We start from the raw sequence: 19402 nt of genomic DNA, 5'->3' as shown, positions 1-19402 counted from the left end.
AGTTGGATGGTGAGCATAGGATTCTTGAAATTGTGAGAGTAAGTATCACGTGTATTTTGTGTCAAAAAAAAAAGCACATATGTATTCGTTTTGTTTCTTTACTCTCCCGGCCCCTATAAAAGGTACCATATATTGAGAGAGAGCATACAAATTTCAACAATGCAGAGACAGACAGAGAGAGAGGGGAGAGGAGTTTACAAAAAAAAAAAAAAAAAAAAAAAAAAAAAGGAGAAGACAGAGAGATTCGCTAAGTAGAGATGGTGTAAAAAGAAGGTGAAATGGTAATCTAAGTAAGGATTCTCGACTTTTCTCTTTACACAATAATCTACTTAGCTAGTCTCTGACTGTCGAAAAATCATTTTGCCTCGACTTTATGCACCACACGCTAATGAAATTTTGTTTGTTTTGGTTAAATCTATAATTATTTATATTAATTAAAATCGTTTTCTTTTGTTTTTTGGTTGGCTGGATCTTAGACTAATTGACTTGATCAATAACGTGAAAATTGTTAATTTGGTCGCAGGGACTACGTACGATGCTGCAGAGAGTGAGAGGCAGAAGGGCGTCGAAGAGTTTTATAGATTACAACACATTAACCAAACTGTCGACTTTGTAAGATTCTTAAAAACCTCATTAGGGTTTACGTGTTTACGCAGTCATCTAATCAAAACTTATGTGATCCACGTATAGAATATGTGCATGTGTTATAATCTATTGTGTTATTTTTCAGGTGACAAAGATGAGGGCTGAATATGGTAAATTAGATAAGAAGGTGATGAGCATTTGGGAATGCTGTGAGCTTCTTAATTACGAGGTCGTGGACGAGAGCGATCCAGATCTTGATGAGCCTCAGATTCAGCACTTGCTTCAATCTGCCGAAGCCATCCGCAAGGATTACCCTAATGAGGATTGGCTTCATCTAACCGCTCTTATCCATGGTAAATTAATTTGTTATTATACTAATAGTACTCCTTTATTTATTTATTTATCGGAATAATATGGGTATATGATCTGTATCAAGGTTAGCTAGATTTTTATTTAGATATCGGAATCGGATCTTCTTTGGTTTATAACAACAAAATAGCCTTTTGATGAAGTTTAATTGGTTATTTTCTATCTTCTCTATATAGTCATGTCATGTCATGTACAATAATTCACTTTTGACGCTTTCTTATCCATTTTTCTGTGATGGTTTCGGTTTGATTCCCGATTGATGAATTAGATTATAGAGTACACCTTGTTGTGTATCAGAATTAATCACACATTAAATAAGTTATTGGAATTTTCAGATCTTGGGAAGGTTATGACTCTTCCACAGTTCGGTGGACTTCCTCAATGGGCTGTTGTTGGTAACTAAAGTTACATTTTGTCATTAAATATAATATATTTTCATTAACATTTTAATTAGTGATGTGAATTATATGTGTATGAGTGAAACTACTTGTTTATTTTTTCTCTCGCAAAAAATTTGCAGGTGACATGTTCCCTGTTGGGTGTGCGTTTTATGAATCTAACGTACACCACGAGGTAAATATTGTTAGTAGAATTTATGATTTTTTAATAAAAATTATACCAAATCACGAGTATATATGTACTTCTTTTTTTTTGGGGACAAAATCACGAGTATATATGTACATAAGTCTAAAATTATACGTACACTCTGTCTTTCTTTTCTGGGCAGTATTATATGGAAAACACACTGATTTTTACAACAAGGACTACAAATAAACATTGATAGCGATCAAAACACGATGCATGCAACAGTCAGGTTAAACAAATTACATAGCTCGATGAATCACTAAACATTGTTTTATGCATGTCCACATCGCTTCACATAATTTTCAATCAAAAATAAAATGATGACTAAGCTATTCCTATTTTAGCCAAGCCATAGAGAAGAGGGACACTTTGGATTGATTATATATGTATGTTTCATTCAAACACATTATGTTGCATCCTTTTCTTTATGTACATATATATTTGAAAAACATTTATATTGCATCCTTTTCTTTTCTTCTCTCCTATAAAAGATACCACATGTTGAGAGAAGTTATAAAATATAAATTGCAACAACTAGAGACTAGAGTGAGAGAGAGAGGATCGCTAAGGAAATTTAGCTAGAGAAGGTGAAAGAGTGTAATAGAAGACCGATCATTAAGAAGAAATGTACGATGAACAAATGGTTCTCGACTATATACCACACGCTAATGAAATTATGCTTATTTGTTTGTTTTGTATGCATGAGATAACATATAAGTAATTATAGGTCATGTGTAATCCCAGCTTTATTTTAAGGACGCTTTGACTTTTAAGATACTATTCAACATTGCTAAATTCATTCAAATTTGCTTTAATTAACTCTAATTTTGAAATCAAAGAACTATTTAATATGTAAGAGTCCTGATATTAAGACAAAAACTTAATAATTAAGACGAAAACTTAATAGATTCACCTCTTTGGAAGCATCATGTGAACAGATAATTTTTCCGGAAACAAATAATTTATACAGTAATTGAGTTATGAGCATCAAGCTGATGATGATACAGAAAAAGTAAATATTTGTAATTTCTCTATAATAGTTTCTGCTTATATTTTGCTTATATTTTACCTAAATTTTGCTTAAATTTTGCTTATTTTAGTTTAACAAATTACAATATTTATTACATGAGATATTTTTGCTTAAAAAGTAAATAGTTGATATGTATTATATATTGTAACATTGAATGTGTGGAAAAATCTGTTTTTGTCACATGTGGAAGATTGTAACAAGATATTTTGTCATGCATGTGTGGAAAAGCAAATCGATATGATTCAGATAACATATAAAGTATATAGGCCACACAATGCTGAGTCAAAAACCAATATATATTTTAAGAACATTTTGACTTGTACAACAAAGCTACAATAAAGTAATTAACACCTTTTCCCTACTTTTTGAGGGACAACTCATTGTTAATTGTTATTGTTATACACTTTTTAAGGACAACTCATTGTTGTAATTTTTTAGCATTTTTTCCCCTTTTTGCATGTAAATTAGAAAATCTGTTTTTTTTTTTTCTAAAACAAAATTCTAGTTAAACGTTTATTTAGTGGAAAGTTCCAAATCAAAACGAAAATTCGATCAAATATAAACAAGAATAGAAATGACCAAATCTTATCTAATAGGTCAAAAATAGCAAAAAATTTACACCAAAAAAATCAAATCATGACTGACATTAGTTTCCTTTATCCTAAACTTAAATTCGAAAATACTAAAAAACAAAAAACAAGAAAGTCGTTTCTGGTTTTGGATAAATATAAAAGCAGTTGTTTTTGAAAAAAAAATATACATAATTCGTCAACAAAGACTTATATTTTCTCCAAATATAAATACCGTAACGTCATCATCGCAGAAGTATATATATAATCTAAAAAGCAAAACGAGTTATTTCATTTCCTATCTCAATTAAATCCTAAATCATCGTAATTAACCAGTATTCTCTTTCTTTTTCGTTTCTTCTCTTTTAAAAAAAATCCGTTCTTAGAAGATGACAATCTCTGTTGAGAACCCGATTTTTGGTAAGAATTTATTCCCACAATATTCTCAATAAAAACTATGGGATTACAGTATCTTGGATTTAACAAAAAAAAAACGTGATTATCAAGATATTATTTTCCAGCTAAATCAACGATTTTCTAGGAAAACCATTATGAAAAAATAATTATGAATCTTTTTTGTATCTTGATTTCTAAATTGTGACAAGTTTTTTTTTGTTTTGTTTCAAAGTAGAGAAGGTTTCTGCATTCCAGAAGAAGAGTGAGGACAAGACCGGAGAGTTGAAATTGGACGGAGGAGTTTTGATACCAAACATGGCCACCAAAGACGACGAAGCCTTTTTGGCACCTGACATGAATGCATTTGGCCGTCAATTCAGGTTTCTTTTTCTTCTACGTATCTTTAATTCTTTATATCCTAGTAGTAATATTTAAATTTAATTATATCGAGTTTTCTCTTCTTTTTTTTTTTTTGTTGGCCGGATCATATAGACCTTGACTTGATCAATAACGCTTACGTTGGTATTTTGGTCGCAGGGACTACGATGCTGAGAGTGAGAGGCAGAAGAGCGTCCAAGAGTTTTATAGATTACAACACATTAACCAAACTGTCAACTTTGTAAGATTCTTAAAAAACTCATTCGGGTTTATGAGTTTACTTAGTCATCTAATCAAAACTGATGTGATCCACGTATAGAATATGTGCATGTGTTATAATCTATTGTGTATTTTTCAGGTGACAAAGATGAGGGCGGAATATGGTAAATTAGATAAGAAGGTGATGAGCATTTGGGAATGCTGTGAGCTTCTCAACGAGGTCGTGGACGAGAGTGATCCAGATCTTGACGAGCCTCAGATTCAGCACTTGCTTCAATCTGCCGAAGCCATCCGGAAGGATTACCCTAATGAGGATTGGCTTCATCTAACCGCTCTTATCCATGGTAATTTTGTTGTTTTACCAATATATAGTCTTTCCTATTAATGAATTAATCTGGTCTTTTGTCAAGATCTTTTTTTGCATTATGACACTAAAAATAAAATAAAATAAAAAAATGAATATGCTATGTAGAAAACTAGAATGCAGATCGGAATCGGATCAGATTATGGAAACTTATATGTGGATTTATGAAATTTTCAGATCTTGGGAAGGTTATTACTCTTCCACAATTCGGAGGACTTCCTCAATGGGCTGTTGTTGGTAATTCACTTTAAGATTTTGTGATTAATATATTGACATTACAGTTTATAATTTTATATGTGAAACTAATTATTGTTATTTTTCTCTCGCAAAAAATTTGCAGGTGACACATTCCCTGTTGGGTGTGCATTTGATGAATCTAACGTACACCACATGGTAAATAATCAATACATTCTCATAACCTGCAAAACTTTGGAATTTTGTAAAAAAAAAATTTGTACTCAAAACGAATTAGCTGACTTAAACCATTTCTCTTTGCACAGTACTTTATGAAAAACCAAGATTTTCACAACAAAGCCTACAACACTAAAAATGGGATTTACTCTCAAGGATGTGGACTGAACAATGTCATGATGTCATGGGGACATGACGACTACATGTACCTGGTAATTATGTGATTATTTTACTTTCTATTGTATAGAAAAATGTTTTTTTTAGAAATTTTGATCAATGTTGATGAGTGTAAAGGAAAAAGTGATTTTATAATTTTTACACTAATATTTTCGCAGGTGGCTAAAGAAAACGGAAGTACATTGCCATCCGCAGGACAGTTTATCATACGATACCATTCCTTTTATCGTAAGCACTTCAACAAAAATATGATTTTATTAACATTTAAATTTATAAATAAGAGTAAAGCTTTATTTGAATTAATTTATTAACTAATTGCAGCATTGCATACGGCTGGAGAATACACCCATCTCATGAACGAGGAAGACACGGAGAACCTCAAGTGGCTACACGTTTTCAAGTAATTATAAGTTTTTTTGATGATTAAACATATTATCAAGTGATTTGATTCTTTCTCCTAATATTAATTATTGTTATTACAGCAAGTACGACTTATACAGTAAGAGCAAAGTGCACATTGATGTGGAGAAGGTTAAGCCTTACTACATGTCTCTTATCAAGAAAGTAAGTATTATATTCATGTTTTGTACAAAAAAATATTAATATGAGAATAGAATAAATAGTATATAAATATATATACACATATCTGTTTATGAACTTTGCACTTATGATCCTTTCTTCTGTTTTTTGTTTTACAGTATTTTCCGGAGAATTTGAGATGGTGAAAAAAAATTCCCATGCATGGAGGATTTGTGGTTTGATTAATTCATTTATAAATATTTACACATTGTCCAGTTAATGTGAATCTATGGTAATTGTATTAATATTATATGCTCTTATGTTAATGTGTATATGCTTTAATAATATAAGATCTTAAATAACAAAATTTATATATAATCGAAAGTGTACACTAGAGTAAATCCATGCTTAATCACTGTTGTAAAATAAACTGTAAAATGTACAATTTATCTTAAACTATAAAATAAACAAAAGTTTACTAACAGTGATCATTTATCTAGTGGAGTGAATAATAGCACATATAAGTGTGATTACTTTTATAGCTCATACACAAATTTACATAGGTATATGCAAAATAGGATGAATGGAACAAATATTTATATTTATTTATTTACAATATATTTTTTTTTTTCTAGTTATTCTTTTTTTAAAATACCGGTTTTATAACTTTGAAAGAGAGACCGTTACAGTACAGGAACCATACATGGCTAGTTTTCATGGCAGAGGAGGTTTAAAATTTATTTACGATATGAAGCATCCAACAAAACTAAAAGGGTAAAATCCTCAATTTATTTTACTCTTCCTAAGACATGGGACATCATTTGAAAACGCCAAACAAAAGCATATGTTGTAGTTCTTGTATGTTCAGTTCAGTGTCACTTTGTGATCTCTTTGGTGACTGGAGGAACATCAACCGTGCCATTGCAGTTGCCATCGTCCAGAAGAGCCGACATCAGTTTCTCTTTGTTATCAGAGACATCTTTTGGGCACAAGAAGCTTGGCTGGTTCGTCGAAGAGAGTAGCCTCGCCCACATCCTGTCTGTGATCACCACATGGTTCTGGGTCTCTGTTATTCTCTGCAACATCACAACCAATCGACATGATGATGATGATGATGCCATGACAACAATGGTATAGTGATGGTGATGAACGACAACATGATGATCATGGTGGTTTAACGATTCATTAGTTTAACCACTTGGACCCATCAAATTTAAAGCGGATTATAACTCACATAGAAGGGAATGTAGGTTTGTCTTCCGTTCACTAGACCACTAATATAGCCAGTGTATCCAGCCATTGCACCGTGCACTGCACTCTGAGCCAGAAGTGTACAATAAACATTGTCTGACGCATTGCTAGGAACAGCTCGAATCATGTATGTTGGATCTGAAAGTAAGATGTGACAAATGCGCTAAGATTAGGGAACAAGAAACTCATGGTGGAGAGAGTGGAAGGGATAAGAATTGTACCAATGTACTTGAGGTTCATCACCATCTTCTTATTAAAATGATCCTACGTATAAGATAAACGAAATTTAACACATGATAAGTTTAGTCTGATTTTAATATCAAATAATGTTTGTGGCTTTCTCTGTAATTTGTGGTTTACCTTGATGCTCTGTGACAGCCAAAGACCAACATCTTTTAGAAGTTTATTACCAGATGCATCCTTGAGTGTCATAGATTCCATGCTCTTAGACATTAGATCTTGTCCTGCACCTTCTGCAATCACAATCACCATGTGACCGCTCTCCTTGAGCCGTTTCTCTATGTAATCAAACAATCCGCCTTCTCCTTCTAGGTAAAATGGTGACTCCGGAATCAAACAACAATCCACATCTCTGCTTGCTAGAGTAGCGTACATCGCTATGAACCCTGTTAAAGCAGTTCATGCACTTGTGAAATAATATAATAAGAGAGCTTGATAAGGCAAACAAAGATGAAGCAGAAGAGTAGATTACTCACCGCTGTAGCGACCCATAAGCTTGACAACGCCAATACCATTCTCTATACTCTCGGCTTCCACATGTGCTGCGTTAATAGCTCGTTGAGCCTCTTCTACCGCTGTGTCAAACCCAAAAGATTTGTCTATCACCTGCACAGAATAAAGGTAAATTTCTCAATATATTCATATAGAAAATACAGCTTTTTTTTCTAGAGATGAAACAGAGAGAGGACTACATACAGGTATGTCATTATCGATTGTCTTTGGGATTCCAATAACTGCAACTTTCAGTCCACGTCGTCTTATTTCCTGCATAGGTACCATCAAAAGATCAGCGAATTCTGAGATTTTACAGATTTGAACGGTGACAATGGAATTTACCTCAAATATAACTGATGCTCCTCGCTGTGTTCCATCTCCTCCTATAATGTAAACCTGAATGATGAAAAAGACTACATAAACAACGAGTTTTTATATACTTTTAAAAAGAGACACTTTAAAATAGGTAGTTGTTATGGAAACCTGATTGATTCCTCGATCTTGAATGCTGTCAACTATCTTTGTGGTATCGTGACCACCTCGTGAGGTACCAAGGATAGTCCCTCCGCGCTTATGGATATCATTTACAACTTTAGAGTCCAAGGAGACAGTATTCTTAGCATAAAAGCCTCTATATCCTCCCTGAAAAAAGACGGATGAGAAAATGAAACAAACAAAAGACCGTATTTGTTTAGGTATGCAAGAGATTACAATCACAAAAGCTTACATCTATTCCCAGTATCCTCTTCACTCCATACATGTACGATAGACTGCTCACTATTTCTCTGATCACGGTATTAAGGCCGGGGCAAAGACCCCCACAGGTAACTATGCAAGCATGCACTTCATCAGATTCGAAGTACACCTGCAAGTGAACTTAGTCAATAACAGGATCTTATTTAGATGGACGACTAATGACAATGAAGCAATTTGACAAAAGGAAAAACCTTTTGACGTGGCCCGGCTCGTCTAAAATGAATTCCCCTTGGTCCATCCTTATGAACAACGATCTAAAACAACAAGGAGAAGAGCCAATAAGAGAAACATGAATTCTAAACTCTCAGGGAGCCATGGATATTATAGAAAGCTTCAAACCAGATATATGTATATACCTTTTGAGGAACACTGTCATCAGCATCAACAAAGTATTGCCTGAAAATTTCCAAAAAACGAAAACACATTTAATAACTGGGAAGCTAATGATTCAATCACCATAGGAATCATAGTCAGCTAAACATCGGTGAAAAGGACTTACTTCACCACAGAGTATGCTGGATTGTCTTGCAATGGGTTAGGATAAGTCTGCAATAATATAAAACCCAAAAGAAACTTTCTGTTAAATCAAACTTAACCATCACTTGATTTTAAATAAACATGATAAATGACTAAAACCATATTACAGAATTTGATCTATCTCAAATTCCAAATAAAAACTAAACAGTTAGCAGCTGAAATTGATGCACAGAGACATGCACAAAAACCCCATCAATATATCTAAATCAAAGTTTCAACCTTTTGGAACCGTAAAGCTCAAAATCAAGAGATGGGAGAAGTAAAAACATACAGGAAGACCAGGAAGGTAATCAGAGAGATGAGGAACGTCTTGTAGAACATAACCACAAGAACCTTCAATGATCTTCGGTTTGCTGCTCTCCACAGTACTCATTACGACTCACGAAACAACAATCTTCAGGGGAAAAAAAGTCTAATACTTTAATAAAAATGGGATTTTTTTTTTTTTGGGTTCTCGTATGGGAGACTTTGAAGTCGTCAACGAGACAAATCGACTACGACGAAATTTTGAAAGACAGAAACTTTGATTAGAAAATGAAAAAGTTAGAAAGATGGAATCAAATCCGTAGATCAAAGAGAAGACGACCCTTTTTTATAGGATTAGAGAATTCTTGACCATTAGAATCGGTTAAACAAATCACAAAACCCAGATAGAGAGAAACCGGACATTAAAGGGGTGTACGGAAATGGTGGTTTTGGTAATCACTGGAGAGATTTGATTATTCCATCAAACATGTGGCGCCGTTAACGAAAATAAGAATATAGTAATAACTAATACGTAGACGAGTGAGTTTATACTCTTCTTCGCTATTGGGATCTTATTATTTTGACAGTACTTACGACGACGACTACGACTACGACTAGTCGAGTACTTGGAGAGAAAGGTCGATGATACTTTTTCTAGAAAAGACTATTTACATTTTTTTATTTTTTTATTGTTTTTTAGTATTTTTTCGTTACCCTTAAATTGATTTTTCTTTTTTTGTGACTTGGTTGTCAAGTCAAAGGTCAAAGTCATGATGACTATAATGCGGTCCGGTTTGATTTTTCGTCGTTTTAATCTCGGTTTGATATTTTTGTGTTGGTGGTGATTACATTAACCGATCCGTTTTTTTTTTATATTTGAAAATTAGGAAACACAACAAAACCATGATGATGATCAAGATGAAAGAGTGAACGTTATGTTATTTATGTGAAGCCAGAGAAATAATTAAGGTATAACTATAAAGGAATTAATAAATTTGATAGAACAAATCAGAGTAAAAGCGTTATCCATAGGTCACAGCTTGCACGTAAGTAGTACACCTATACATTATCGTTCGTTCGTTATCCTTTTATTTCTCTTACTATAAACCGTATCTCTTCTCTTATCTACAAACAATTATGTAATCCCCTCTCTATAGCTATCTATATATATATATAACAACAGTCAGAACACACCTTAATCAAAAATGAAAAAAAAAAACTAAAACAGAACACAAACATCTCGTCAAGAACTCTCTGTTCTGTTCTTATTGTTCAAGAAAACTTTTCTCTTGTTTTTCGTTTTGGTTTACACTGAAAGAGCAGATCAGAAACCAGACATAAATTGACAAAAGAAAAAGAAAAAATAATGAATGTTTACGATGGTATGATGATTTCGACAACAGAAGAAGAAGGTGGTGTTGTTGGAGTTTCAGGATCCTCATCCTCTATATCCATGTGTTCATCTGATTTAACAGAGGATGCTTCTTCTTCAAATGGGGCTTTTGACGATCTATCTGACCTCATCTCTCAGCTCCCTATCATGTATGTAATGGCTCTCTTCAATCTCGTCCTCAAATTGTTTCAGCTTCTGTTTATGTTTCGAATTTGAAATACCATCCATAAGTAATAATAATATATCGAGAGAATCATCTCCATGTGCTTCTTCACTTTGATTGACACGGAAAATATTAACAATTTGTATTCTTATCGTGTTTTTTTTTTTTCACAGACACGTCAAGAAAGGAGGACTTTCAAAGTATTATGAAGGCAAATCTGAGTCATTCACATCTCTAGCAAATGTCACAAGTCTACAGGATCTCGTGAAGAAGAGAGGATCAAGAATGAATTCAAGCTGCAAAAGGGGTTATTTCTATGGACCAAAGGCCACAGTCTCCATGAAAGCCACAAGAACATCCTCAAGCCATTCCAATTCAAGATTTAACTTTTAAAACCATTTCATAATTCACCAAAATCAGTTCAATGACATGACAAAAACAAACTTTCTGGGTTCAGTTTAACATTGTATTTCATTTGTATACAAGTTGCCCAAGCTAAATGAGAAATGTGAGAACTTTTGGGCTAAAAACGCCTTTTCACTAATTGTGCAGAAAATTGTCAAAATGGATTAAAACCTTTCATCTTTTGAGTAGTTTAATTGTGATGTGATGCATCAAATCTTGTAAACAGGGGTGATTCCAAGAAGGTGGAAGCATTTCCGCATGACTATAGCCGTTGCTTCACAAAGTAATAGACGGCTCGTCTCCTCTGGTGAACCATTTACCTGTAAAAGTTCATGTTTTAAGTGAGACCATCGACTGGTGGTTGATTGATTATGCAGCTACAGTCCAATATCAACATATCAAATAAAAAAACATGGAATGTTGGGGAATGCACACCTGACAATTGGAGTAGAATCTGGTGTAGTAGTCAGATAAATAGTAGAGGTACTCGCACAGTACGCTCGGTAACAAGTTGGTGCAAGCTTCCTCAACGGTCTGCAGATCGTTCACACATGTGTTATGCAATTGTTCATCACGTTACCAAGATAAGGAAGTCAAATATGAAAGTAGTATCTAATGAGCATGTGTTACCTCAGCAAATCGAAGCAAATGAAGCCCCAGTGCTCGCTCATCTGGATGATCCAATGCTAGATTTCCTGTCTGCAATGAAGCATATATTGAAACATAAGAATAACTCTTCATCGTACTGCGTAGGGTAGGAACTAATAATGGTCTACGTAGGTGTACGCCGATCCATTAATTACGATGATGTGAAAGATAGCACAAACTATAGCACTGGCATGGCGTTAACAGTTGTAACACTTCTGGAAATTGTTTAAGCTTTAGATTTTAATGTAGCACTAATAGTGACAATGGTTCAGGTGCAGCCAAGTCGAGCAAAGAATAAAATTAAGTGATTTATGTTCGTGCGGCTAAACATACCTTTTTCAGCTCATCTATATCTTTGCCAGACTTTCTGATGATTGAACAGATCCGAGCATGGGCGTAAAGAAGGTAAACGGCTGTATTTCCCTGCTCACGACGTATGATCAATAAGCATGTGCAGGTGACTGCTATGCAAATACGTAAACTAGGTGGCAAATTCCAGTACCTTGTCATTAAGCATTTGATCGAAGCTGAAAGTATAATTTGTCAATCTGTTGTTCTTCAGGTCAGCGTACCTTGAAAAAAAAATAAACAAAACCCCAAGTTAGCTTGTAGCATGAAAATAAAAATATGCAACTGTCGAAACACCTGACAGAACACTCATCATATTTGTGCAGTTTTAATTACAAAAATTCACCGAAAGCCAGAAGATACTGCCTGAATTTACTATCATCAGCAGTAGTATAGAGATGATACTTACTTCACCGCACCATAGCCAATTGCCTCAGCTGTTTGGTCCAGTTCCTCGGGTGTCCATTCTTTGTCCTTACCTAAACAGAGAAACAACATATAAGGGATGGATATACCAAATAATAACTGACTACGTGAATGATATAACAATTCAAAACGTAGAGAGTGCTGACACAAAGTAGGTACCGTGCTCAACAAGGGCAATTTTACTGCGAGTCTTAGCCTCATCTAGCAAATCAACTAGGCGGACTACATCTGTTGCCCGAGTTCTAAATCGCTTGCCATCTTCCCCAAGGACGAGACCAAAACCAACATGGTTAACTCTAGGGTAAGTTTCATCATTTTCTGGAAGCCAACCTGCTTTTCTGGCAGCCTGATTCAGAGTAATATGAAAACCACAGTTACGACTGACAGTTTCGATGAAGGGATAACATTTCACAAGACGTCAAAAAAAAAGCATTCATCAAACCTACTTTGAAGAACATATTAAAGTGCTGCTGCTGGCCAACATCGGTCACATATATAATCCACTCAGCTTTCTCTTCATTGAGCCGGTACCTGAGCCAAGTAGAATTTAGCACCAGCAGACAATTCATTCAACAACATGCAAGTTCAGATCAAGCCACACACTCCAGTAAATACAAACACGGAAAGTCATAATATATGGATGTACATATTTGCAAAAGATTGCTACTAAAGTCAGATTTCATGGAACAATTAAAGACAACTCACCAAAGAGCAGTCAGATCTGTAGAGGCATAGTTAAAACCACCATCACTCTTAACAACCATGAGTGGGATGTTAAAGCCTTCGAGGAAAATCACACGAGCACCTTCGCTTTCTTCAACCAACCCCTTGGTATTCAATTCTTCAATTACTTTAGAAATATAAGGGTTGTAAAAGCTTTCTCCCTGTCATGAACGAATCGATGTATGTTTCATTACCCACCAATGTATCTCTGTTTCCATTTTATCTCAAATAGTATAGTATAGGTCCAGCTATATCTTTACCTTTTCTTCAAGCTCAACTCGAAGGCGTTGATAAACCATGGCAAACTCAGTTCGGCTGATGTCACATATCTTAGCCCAAGCCTTACGGTATAAAGGATCTCCACCCTGCACCGAAGAAACAAAAAAAGATAGACAAGTGGGTAATTTAGATCTTGCAACCAAAGGCAGCTGCAAATTGAGACTCTGCGCAAGAAAAATGACCAATGATTTAGGTTGGGAGAATTGCTGTTTACCTGTAGACGAACCACAGCCTGTTGTGCTTTTTCCTTAAATTCCTCATCCAGATCAAATTTGTGCTTTGATGCCTTGTAGAACACCTATCAAACGACATCTGATATTTCAATATTGCTACATAATAGAATCTGTAAAGGTTGTGAGACCATAATAAAAACATTAAAGCTTAAGAGGCCAGATGATGTAAAGCAGCTGACCTGAAGATCTCCAATTGCTGTCTCGGTCACACTATCTGTATCAGGAAATTTCTCAAAGAGGTACTCAATTAGCATGCCAAACTGCAGAATAAAATCAGCTTTTATTTTTTGGTACACATTGGAAGCCAACAATAATAAAATTCGAGGTTAAAAAATCATGTGAAGAGCAGAAAAGTAGTTACCTGTGTTCCCCAGTCACCAACATGGTTTCTGCGTAGAACTTCAACCTTCGAGAACTCGAGCATGCGAGCTATCGTGTCACCGATGATGGTTGATCTCAGGTGACCAACATGCATTTCTTTCGCAATGTTGGGAGAGGAAAAATCAACTACAGCTCTCTTAACCGGAAGAGAAGGTGCCCATGTGTCAACTCCATCGATAAGCATATTTTCAATACTCTGCGGGTAAATTAGAAAACAATTAAAATAAACATATATTACTATGAGCACTAGAAATGACTATACAAATACAGCATAAGCACCTTAGCCATCCACTTAGGTGATAGTACAACATTAATAAATCCAGGTCCAGCTACAGAGCATGATTCCACCATCTCAGAAGTAGGGAGACTCTTAACAAGGGCCTATGTGAAAAAGGAAACAGAATAAGAGTTAAACGTATCTGCTTCAGGACATATAAAAAGCAACGAATTTCTAAAGACCAAACCAACCTGTCCAACAGCTGGAGGACCCTTGAACTGAGTACCCTTTCCTTTAATTATGGACCATAGACCCATCGCATTGTTGCTGCAGACAACAATTTTGATAAAAAATATATATATATAATTCAGCAAACAGAAAAGAGCTTAATTGAAACTATAATTTCAATGAATTAAATGAAAGAGAGAGAGAGAGAGGACCATTGGTAATCTTCAAATTTTCCAGGAGCGGAGGCAGCAACCAAAGGTTCAACACTAGGTTCACCAGGAACTGTTAATTTGAGAGACACATCAAATAGCTTTGCGAGTTGGCGTTTTAGATTCCCCGTACATTCTTCATTCTGTCATCAGCAGCACTCAACAAAATTAGTCACGAAAAACAGGGAAAGTTCTTCATTCTGTTAAACTTTCTCTTTTGGATTAAAGCAAAAAAAAAACAAATGGTGACTTACTACAGCTGCCATGGTTGCCAAGGACTTAGCTCTGGTTGCGAAAGCAAATCTCCAAGCCGTTGCTCTCAATTTCCCTGTCTAGGTTACAAAACCACAATAGCGAAATCAGTACATGCAACAATAGAAAGAGAACAATGAAACTTTGATTATAAATTGCTACACTCTTCAATTCGAGTTCCATCAACAGCACTCTACACATGTTGATATATAAACGAACACTTACCATCTTCAGCATTTTCGATATTAAAAAAAAAAAAAAACTATTAGCAGCACAACAATTACAAGATGCTAATAACAAAAATTATAATCTTCAAACAAAAATTGCAATAGAAAAGTTAAACATATGACCTAAAAAAAAAGTAAGAAGCAAATGGAGAATGTAACAGATAACCACAAGTAGAGATAACGAGAGACAAAATCGGGAGATAAGAGCTCAGGAGAAATTATTTTACCAGTCTGAGAAGACGAAGAGAAATAAGAGAAGTGATGATGATGGGAACGAGAATAACGATTGAAGGAGAAGAGAGAAGACGGCGGTGGCGTTGCTGTAACCGGAAAAAGGGTTAGACTTATTGCCATTGCTCTCTCTTCTCTTCACTCTTTTTAATCTCCAAACCTTTTTTTTCCTTTTTTATTTTTTATTTTATTTATTTACTTTATCCTTTTTATTAGTATTCAGGAAACATTTGGTGTTGGGCCGAAAATATAATAGGCCCAGTAGTATAGACCCAAATAAAAAAGGTTGATCAGTATCCTATATTCATTCTTTCTTCCTATGGTTGTGTACTTGTGTCAAAGATTGCATTTGGTGTGATACAAGTACAATGGCTAAACCTCTTCCCCATTCAAATACACTGGAAATGTCAAAACTTTCACGAACCAACATCATCCCCTGGCGTTTTCTCCAAGCATATCAGATAGTATCAGCAAAAAGATCTTGGCACTTCAATAAGTAACCTATCAAACCGGTCAATAGCTCCTCCAAATATCAGTTGAATCACATTTACCCTTTGCATGACTCAAAAATCGTCTGGATACGCAAAAATATTTTGGATAGTCTTTTTCCCCCCATGTCGAAGCTTACATGCCTCTAGAAGCTCAGCAAAGTTTGTTGAGTTCTGGATATAAAGACGCAACAAATCGCCACCAGTCCTAGTAACTTAACAAATTCATTTGCACCATCAGAGCAAAGCTTAATCTCATGTAAGCAAAACTTAAGCAACAATTCCGTAAGTTCGCTTCAAGTGATAGTCTGAAAGCCATCACTGAGAATTTTTCCACCTCAACAAAAGGGAACGGCGGAGATAGTTGGACGGATACACGGAGGGAATAAAAGGGCTTCCTTTTTCTTAGTTTTTTTAACAGTATGCCTAGTATGCAATCTAAAAACTAACCTTTATTATAATTCTGAAATATTTGTACACACTGATAACTTGATAAGTGATAAGTCTTCTTCTTCATATAGAAGAACTTGTGACAATCGACATCTCAAAGCTCCGAGATTATGAGAACAGGAATAATGATAATAGATTCATAAATACTAAAACCCCTAATTTTATCCTCCGTAGGAGTTGTATTAAACGTCTACTTAAAGAGTTTCATTTGTTGTCCCTGTATTAAGAGAAAGCAAGAAAAGGACTATCGTGAGAAAAGCCTATAACAACAATAATGAACGGTCTAATTGACTTAAAGAGTTGACTTAATAATGGTACCTTTTAACAAAAGAGTCATCTTCAGTGTTTATTACAATCTTTTCACCTGCCTCCAGATAAGATGGTACCTGTGGAATTCAAGGTGGAACCGAGAGTTACTTTGGTACTTATATGAACCAGACTAGCTCCTGATCGCATGAAGTTTGAAGATCAACTAATAATAATACTAATAGCTGCAACTTACCTGTATAGTGGAACCATTATCCAGGAGAGCTCTCTTATACCTGCATATTAAGAAACAAGGCGTTTTTGTCAAGATTGATTCATGGTGTTGAAGAAACAAAAATGGTACATCTGCGAATCAACAATATGTTATAGAGAAATCGAATTCCTGATTTTTTTATAAGGACATACCGAGGAGCTGATGTTAGGCCTTTCATGGGAAGTTGTGTTTCTACCACTGTGCATGTGATATGCTTAGGAATAGATGCAGATAAAGCTCTTCCATCATACAGCTGCAACTGAACTTTCATTTCCTCTGCAATCACGAGGAATGAAAGGACAAAGAGATACACAGCAGATAGGTTATTATTTTTAGCACAAGCACAAATCATTCAGCAAAAACAACATAACTGGGTTTCATCATCAAACAATGGCTGCTTTGCACTCAGATTATTTAGATTGTTGTTTAGAAAACCATCAACAAAGGATTCAAAAAGCAACATGCACTATGAATGACGTAACCGTGCTACCAACCTTTTAAATATACAGCAGCTTTGCCAAATATGTCCAATGGCACTTCAACTTGCTCAAACGTATTAGGCCTGTTTGTTATACATAGTTCAAGAAATAATCTTTAGCAACTCAAGGTCCAACAGAATGTTTAAGTTGATATAAAATAGGTAAGGAAACTACACACAAAATGGACTCACTCGATCAGATATGCAGTATCACCCTCTGTATATAAACACGTGAAAGATTTCTCCTCAACAAAAACCTCTGCAGTAAATGATATAATCAATCAATATCACAGTAAAGTAACTGACCTCTGCAGTAAATGATATAATCAATCAATATCACAGTAAAATAACTGACCTATCCTACAATGCTAATAACAAAATAGTTAGAAAACCCAAAAGGAACAAATTTTAGGTAAAGGAATAATTTACACTAAGCTAGAAATGCTATGGAATAAGCAACATACTCTCAACCGACTCCTCAGATCCAAAGCGCAAGTTAAGCTTATTCCCACTGTCAACATCACGAAGCTCAACCTATTTCCCACAAAGAAGAGAGACGCAAATGTTGAGGCTAAGAGACCGAATATTAACAGAAAATAAGATCAAATCATTGGACTGCTGATTGCATAAAACAAGTAAAGTGCTACAAACTTATAACAGAAGATGACACTTGTTAAACAAATATGGTCATGCTCAGCACGAATCAAATCCTAACCCACGTGCCTAATCATTAAATCAGATTGACATGTCCTAAGTTGGTGCTCTCACAGAGAATATGATAACTCGTGAAGAGTTTCATACCTGAATGGAAGCTCCTCCTCTACCTTGTTGTTTATGCTCTGCTTCTACAACCTACAACATCAAAAACGGATAACTACTGTTTCTCAATGCTTAGAACTAAAAAAACACTGAGGATATAAAACAAATGTAGAAATTACTAACCCGAAAAGTACGTCCTGAAGGTGGCCACGTTCCATCAAATCGAGTTAAATCATCATATACCCATCCAAAAACGATCAGATGTATAATCAAAAGGAGAAAACTTTCAAAAACAAACCTGTTCGTTCAATTACATTCCCTGCCCTTAGCTGAAATTAAAAACCCAAAAGACATCAGAGTGAGCTAGCAACATGGTCGGCCCAAATCAAATTCACAGGAAAGCTTTACTCGTATTAACTTTGATTCAACTCGAAAACAGTTCAATTTATCTAAAATACAACACTTCTCGAAGAACAAAAATGAAGAAATGCAATATAATTCGCTAATCAAAATGAGCAGAAACTTTTTAATCTCCGCAATCAAACTTTACCTGAATCGCGTTAACCTTAACACCGCGGCGTTGCAGAGCAGACCACGGGGAATGAAGCAGAGGCGTTTCTCGGCAGCATCCACCGGCGGCGTACGGGGCTGATGACAACGACCGGCTCAAAGAATACAGTGACCTGCTGGTCGTTAGTGCTCCGGGAGAAGTGGCAATAGCGAAGGATAAGAGAGATCGAAAAAATGAGAATCTCTTGAAATGGTAAAGCCCTCTCATCTCCGTTTAACTCGGCAATCGGGAAACTGATGATTCTCGCTAAAAACCATACAAATGATGAATTGATGACGGCGTCGCGATACGAAAATACGACGTCGTTAAATTCCCGATGCCTCGTAATGACGCCCTTAAGACAGAACTAGTTACTACGGCGTCGTTTCATTGTTGCTGCCTGTCGGATGTATATATTTAACGTATTGACGCCGTTAAGAGTAATAACGGCTACGGCGTTGTTACTCCGGCGCTAGTGGTTCACGAGCGGGCGACCCTCATTTGACGGACGAGGCCGTAATTATTCAAGTGGGCCTTAAAAGTAGCCTATTACAATCACTTTTTTTACGTTATTTGCTCACACACATGTTTTTCTTTATTATAACCCCATAAAAAATTATTTTGTCAATTACAACCCTTCCTCTACACTTATTCAATACATTTAGAG

The 19402-nt window shown here is 35.3% G+C and overlaps 4 protein-coding genes and 1 pseudogene across 18 annotated transcripts; 2 read left to right on the top strand and 3 right to left on the bottom strand.

The window, feature by feature from the left end:
• Positions 1-124: 124 nt before the first annotated feature.
• Positions 125-5977, top strand: LOC104717620 (inositol oxygenase 4). Of its 12 annotated transcripts, none has more exons than XM_087470499.1 (16): positions 125-290; positions 524-612; positions 731-938; positions 1290-1349; positions 1475-1527; positions 3528-3558; positions 3770-3914; positions 4072-4153; positions 4271-4475; positions 4673-4732; positions 4836-4888; positions 4996-5118; positions 5242-5311; positions 5405-5483; positions 5566-5647; positions 5782-5977. In XM_087470499.1, exons 3-16 carry the CDS (start codon positions 740-742, stop codon positions 5806-5808), a joined length of 1269 nt encoding a protein of 422 aa, XP_087326625.1. In that variant the 5' UTR covers positions 125-290; positions 524-612; positions 731-739; the 3' UTR covers positions 5809-5977. The 12 variants fall into 12 exon arrangements, with proteins under 12 accessions (XP_087326625.1, XP_087326623.1, XP_087326622.1 ...); XM_087470497.1 differs by having other exon boundaries at positions 3767-3914; XM_087470496.1 differs by having other exon boundaries at positions 3525-3558.
• Positions 5978-6313: 336 nt separating this feature from the next.
• On the bottom strand, positions 6314-9768 carry LOC104717619 (ATP-dependent 6-phosphofructokinase 3). Its single transcript, XM_010435222.3, has 13 exons — positions 9153-9768; positions 8844-8890; positions 8701-8740; positions 8536-8598; positions 8316-8453; positions 8072-8230; positions 7931-7984; positions 7790-7858; positions 7570-7699; positions 7214-7479; positions 7075-7117; positions 6837-6991; positions 6314-6678 (listed from the first exon to the last, which is right to left on the bottom strand). The coding sequence occupies exons 1-13, from the start codon at positions 9252-9254 to the stop codon at positions 6478-6480; spliced, it is 1467 nt and encodes a 488-aa protein (XP_010433524.1). The 5' UTR covers positions 9255-9768; the 3' UTR covers positions 6314-6477.
• A 557-nt stretch (positions 9769-10325) lies between these two features.
• LOC104717617 (protein OXIDATIVE STRESS 3-like) lies at positions 10326-11227 on the top strand (annotated as a pseudogene). Its single transcript, XR_015569163.1, has 2 exons — positions 10326-10669; positions 10857-11227. The product of XR_015569163.1 is annotated as a protein OXIDATIVE STRESS 3-like (transcript).
• On the bottom strand, positions 11065-15679 carry LOC104717618 (arginine--tRNA ligase, chloroplastic/mitochondrial). 2 transcript variants are annotated; one of them, XM_010435220.3, is made up of 18 exons: positions 15487-15679; positions 15035-15108; positions 14784-14923; positions 14595-14670; positions 14406-14507; positions 14107-14322; positions 13925-14005; positions 13727-13810; positions 13494-13598; positions 13216-13394; positions 12957-13041; positions 12670-12856; positions 12494-12563; positions 12239-12308; positions 12070-12159; positions 11719-11787; positions 11524-11622; positions 11065-11408 (listed from the first exon to the last, which is right to left on the bottom strand). In XM_010435220.3, exons 1-18 carry the CDS (start codon positions 15611-15613, stop codon positions 11298-11300), a joined length of 1965 nt encoding a protein of 654 aa, XP_010433522.1. In that variant the 5' UTR covers positions 15614-15679; the 3' UTR covers positions 11065-11297. The 2 variants fall into 2 exon arrangements, with proteins under 2 accessions (XP_010433522.1, XP_010433523.1); XM_010435221.3 differs by having other exon boundaries at positions 15035-15112; positions 15487-15672.
• Positions 15680-16410: 731 nt separating this feature from the next.
• Positions 16411-19245, bottom strand: LOC104717616 (uncharacterized). Of its 2 annotated transcripts, none has more exons than XM_010435218.3 (11): positions 18736-19245; positions 18484-18514; positions 18369-18382; positions 18228-18278; positions 17891-17960; positions 17619-17685; positions 17443-17510; positions 17101-17224; positions 16931-16970; positions 16747-16814; positions 16411-16645 (listed from the first exon to the last, which is right to left on the bottom strand). In XM_010435218.3, exons 1-11 carry the CDS (start codon positions 18961-18963, stop codon positions 16633-16635), a joined length of 774 nt encoding a protein of 257 aa, XP_010433520.1. In that variant the 5' UTR covers positions 18964-19245; the 3' UTR covers positions 16411-16632. The 2 variants fall into 2 exon arrangements, with proteins under 2 accessions (XP_010433520.1, XP_010433521.1); XM_010435219.3 differs by having other exon boundaries at positions 16413-16645; positions 16747-16867.
• Between the last annotated feature and the right edge of the window lie 157 nt (positions 19246-19402).

Source organism: Camelina sativa, chromosome 10 (assembly GCF_030686135.1).
Source record: "Camelina sativa cultivar CO46 ecotype springtype chromosome 10, ASM3068613v1".
Taxonomy (NCBI): Eukaryota; Viridiplantae; Streptophyta; class Magnoliopsida; order Brassicales; family Brassicaceae; genus Camelina; species Camelina sativa.
This window is presented reverse-complemented; position numbering and strand designations above follow the sequence as displayed.

What these genes read in the sequence shown, in the direction of transcription:
- LOC104717616 (XM_010435219.3), bottom strand. Translation starts at nt 18,963, where the DNA reads ATGAGAGGGCTTTACCATTTCAAGAGATTCTCATTTTTTCGATCTCTC. An exon ending in GAGGAGGAGCTTCCATTCAG is followed by an intron (nt 17,961 to 18,227) that starts GTATGAAACTCT and finishes TGTGGGAAATAG; the next exon opens with GTTGAGCTTCGTGATGTTGA. An exon ending in ATCTGAGGAGTCGGTTGAGA is followed by an intron (nt 17,686 to 17,890) that starts GTATGTTGCTTA and finishes CATTTACTGCAG; the next exon opens with AGGTTTTTGTTGAGGAGAAA.
- LOC104717620 (XM_087470494.1), top strand. Translation starts at nt 740, where the DNA reads ATGAGGGCTGAATATGGTAAATTAGATAAGAAGGTGATGAGCATTTGG. An exon ending in TCTAACCGCTCTTATCCATG is followed by an intron (nt 939 to 1,289) that starts GTAAATTAATTT and finishes TGGAATTTTCAG; the next exon opens with ATCTTGGGAAGGTTATGACT. An exon ending in ATGACGACTACATGTACCTG is followed by an intron (nt 5,119 to 5,241) that starts GTAATTATGTGA and finishes ATATTTTCGCAG; the next exon opens with GTGGCTAAAGAAAACGGAAG.
- LOC104717619 (XM_010435222.3), bottom strand. Translation starts at nt 9,254, where the DNA reads ATGAGTACTGTGGAGAGCAGCAAACCGAAGATCATTGAAGGTTCTTGT. An exon ending in ATTACCTTCCTGGTCTTCCT is followed by an intron (nt 8,891 to 9,152) that starts GTATGTTTTTAC and finishes ATATTATTGCAG; the next exon opens with ACTTATCCTAACCCATTGCA. An exon ending in GAGCCGGGCCACGTCAAAAG is followed by an intron (nt 8,454 to 8,535) that starts GTTTTTCCTTTT and finishes GTTCACTTGCAG; the next exon opens with GTGTACTTCGAATCTGATGA.
- LOC104717618 (XM_010435220.3), bottom strand. Translation starts at nt 15,613, where the DNA reads ATGGCAATAAGTCTAACCCTTTTTCCGGTTACAGCAACGCCACCGCCG. An exon ending in TTGGTGACTGGGGAACACAG is followed by an intron (nt 14,006 to 14,106) that starts GTAACTACTTTT and finishes TTTATTCTGCAG; the next exon opens with TTTGGCATGCTAATTGAGTA. An exon ending in ATCAAATGCTTAATGACAAG is followed by an intron (nt 12,160 to 12,238) that starts GTACTGGAATTT and finishes CGTCGTGAGCAG; the next exon opens with GGAAATACAGCCGTTTACCT.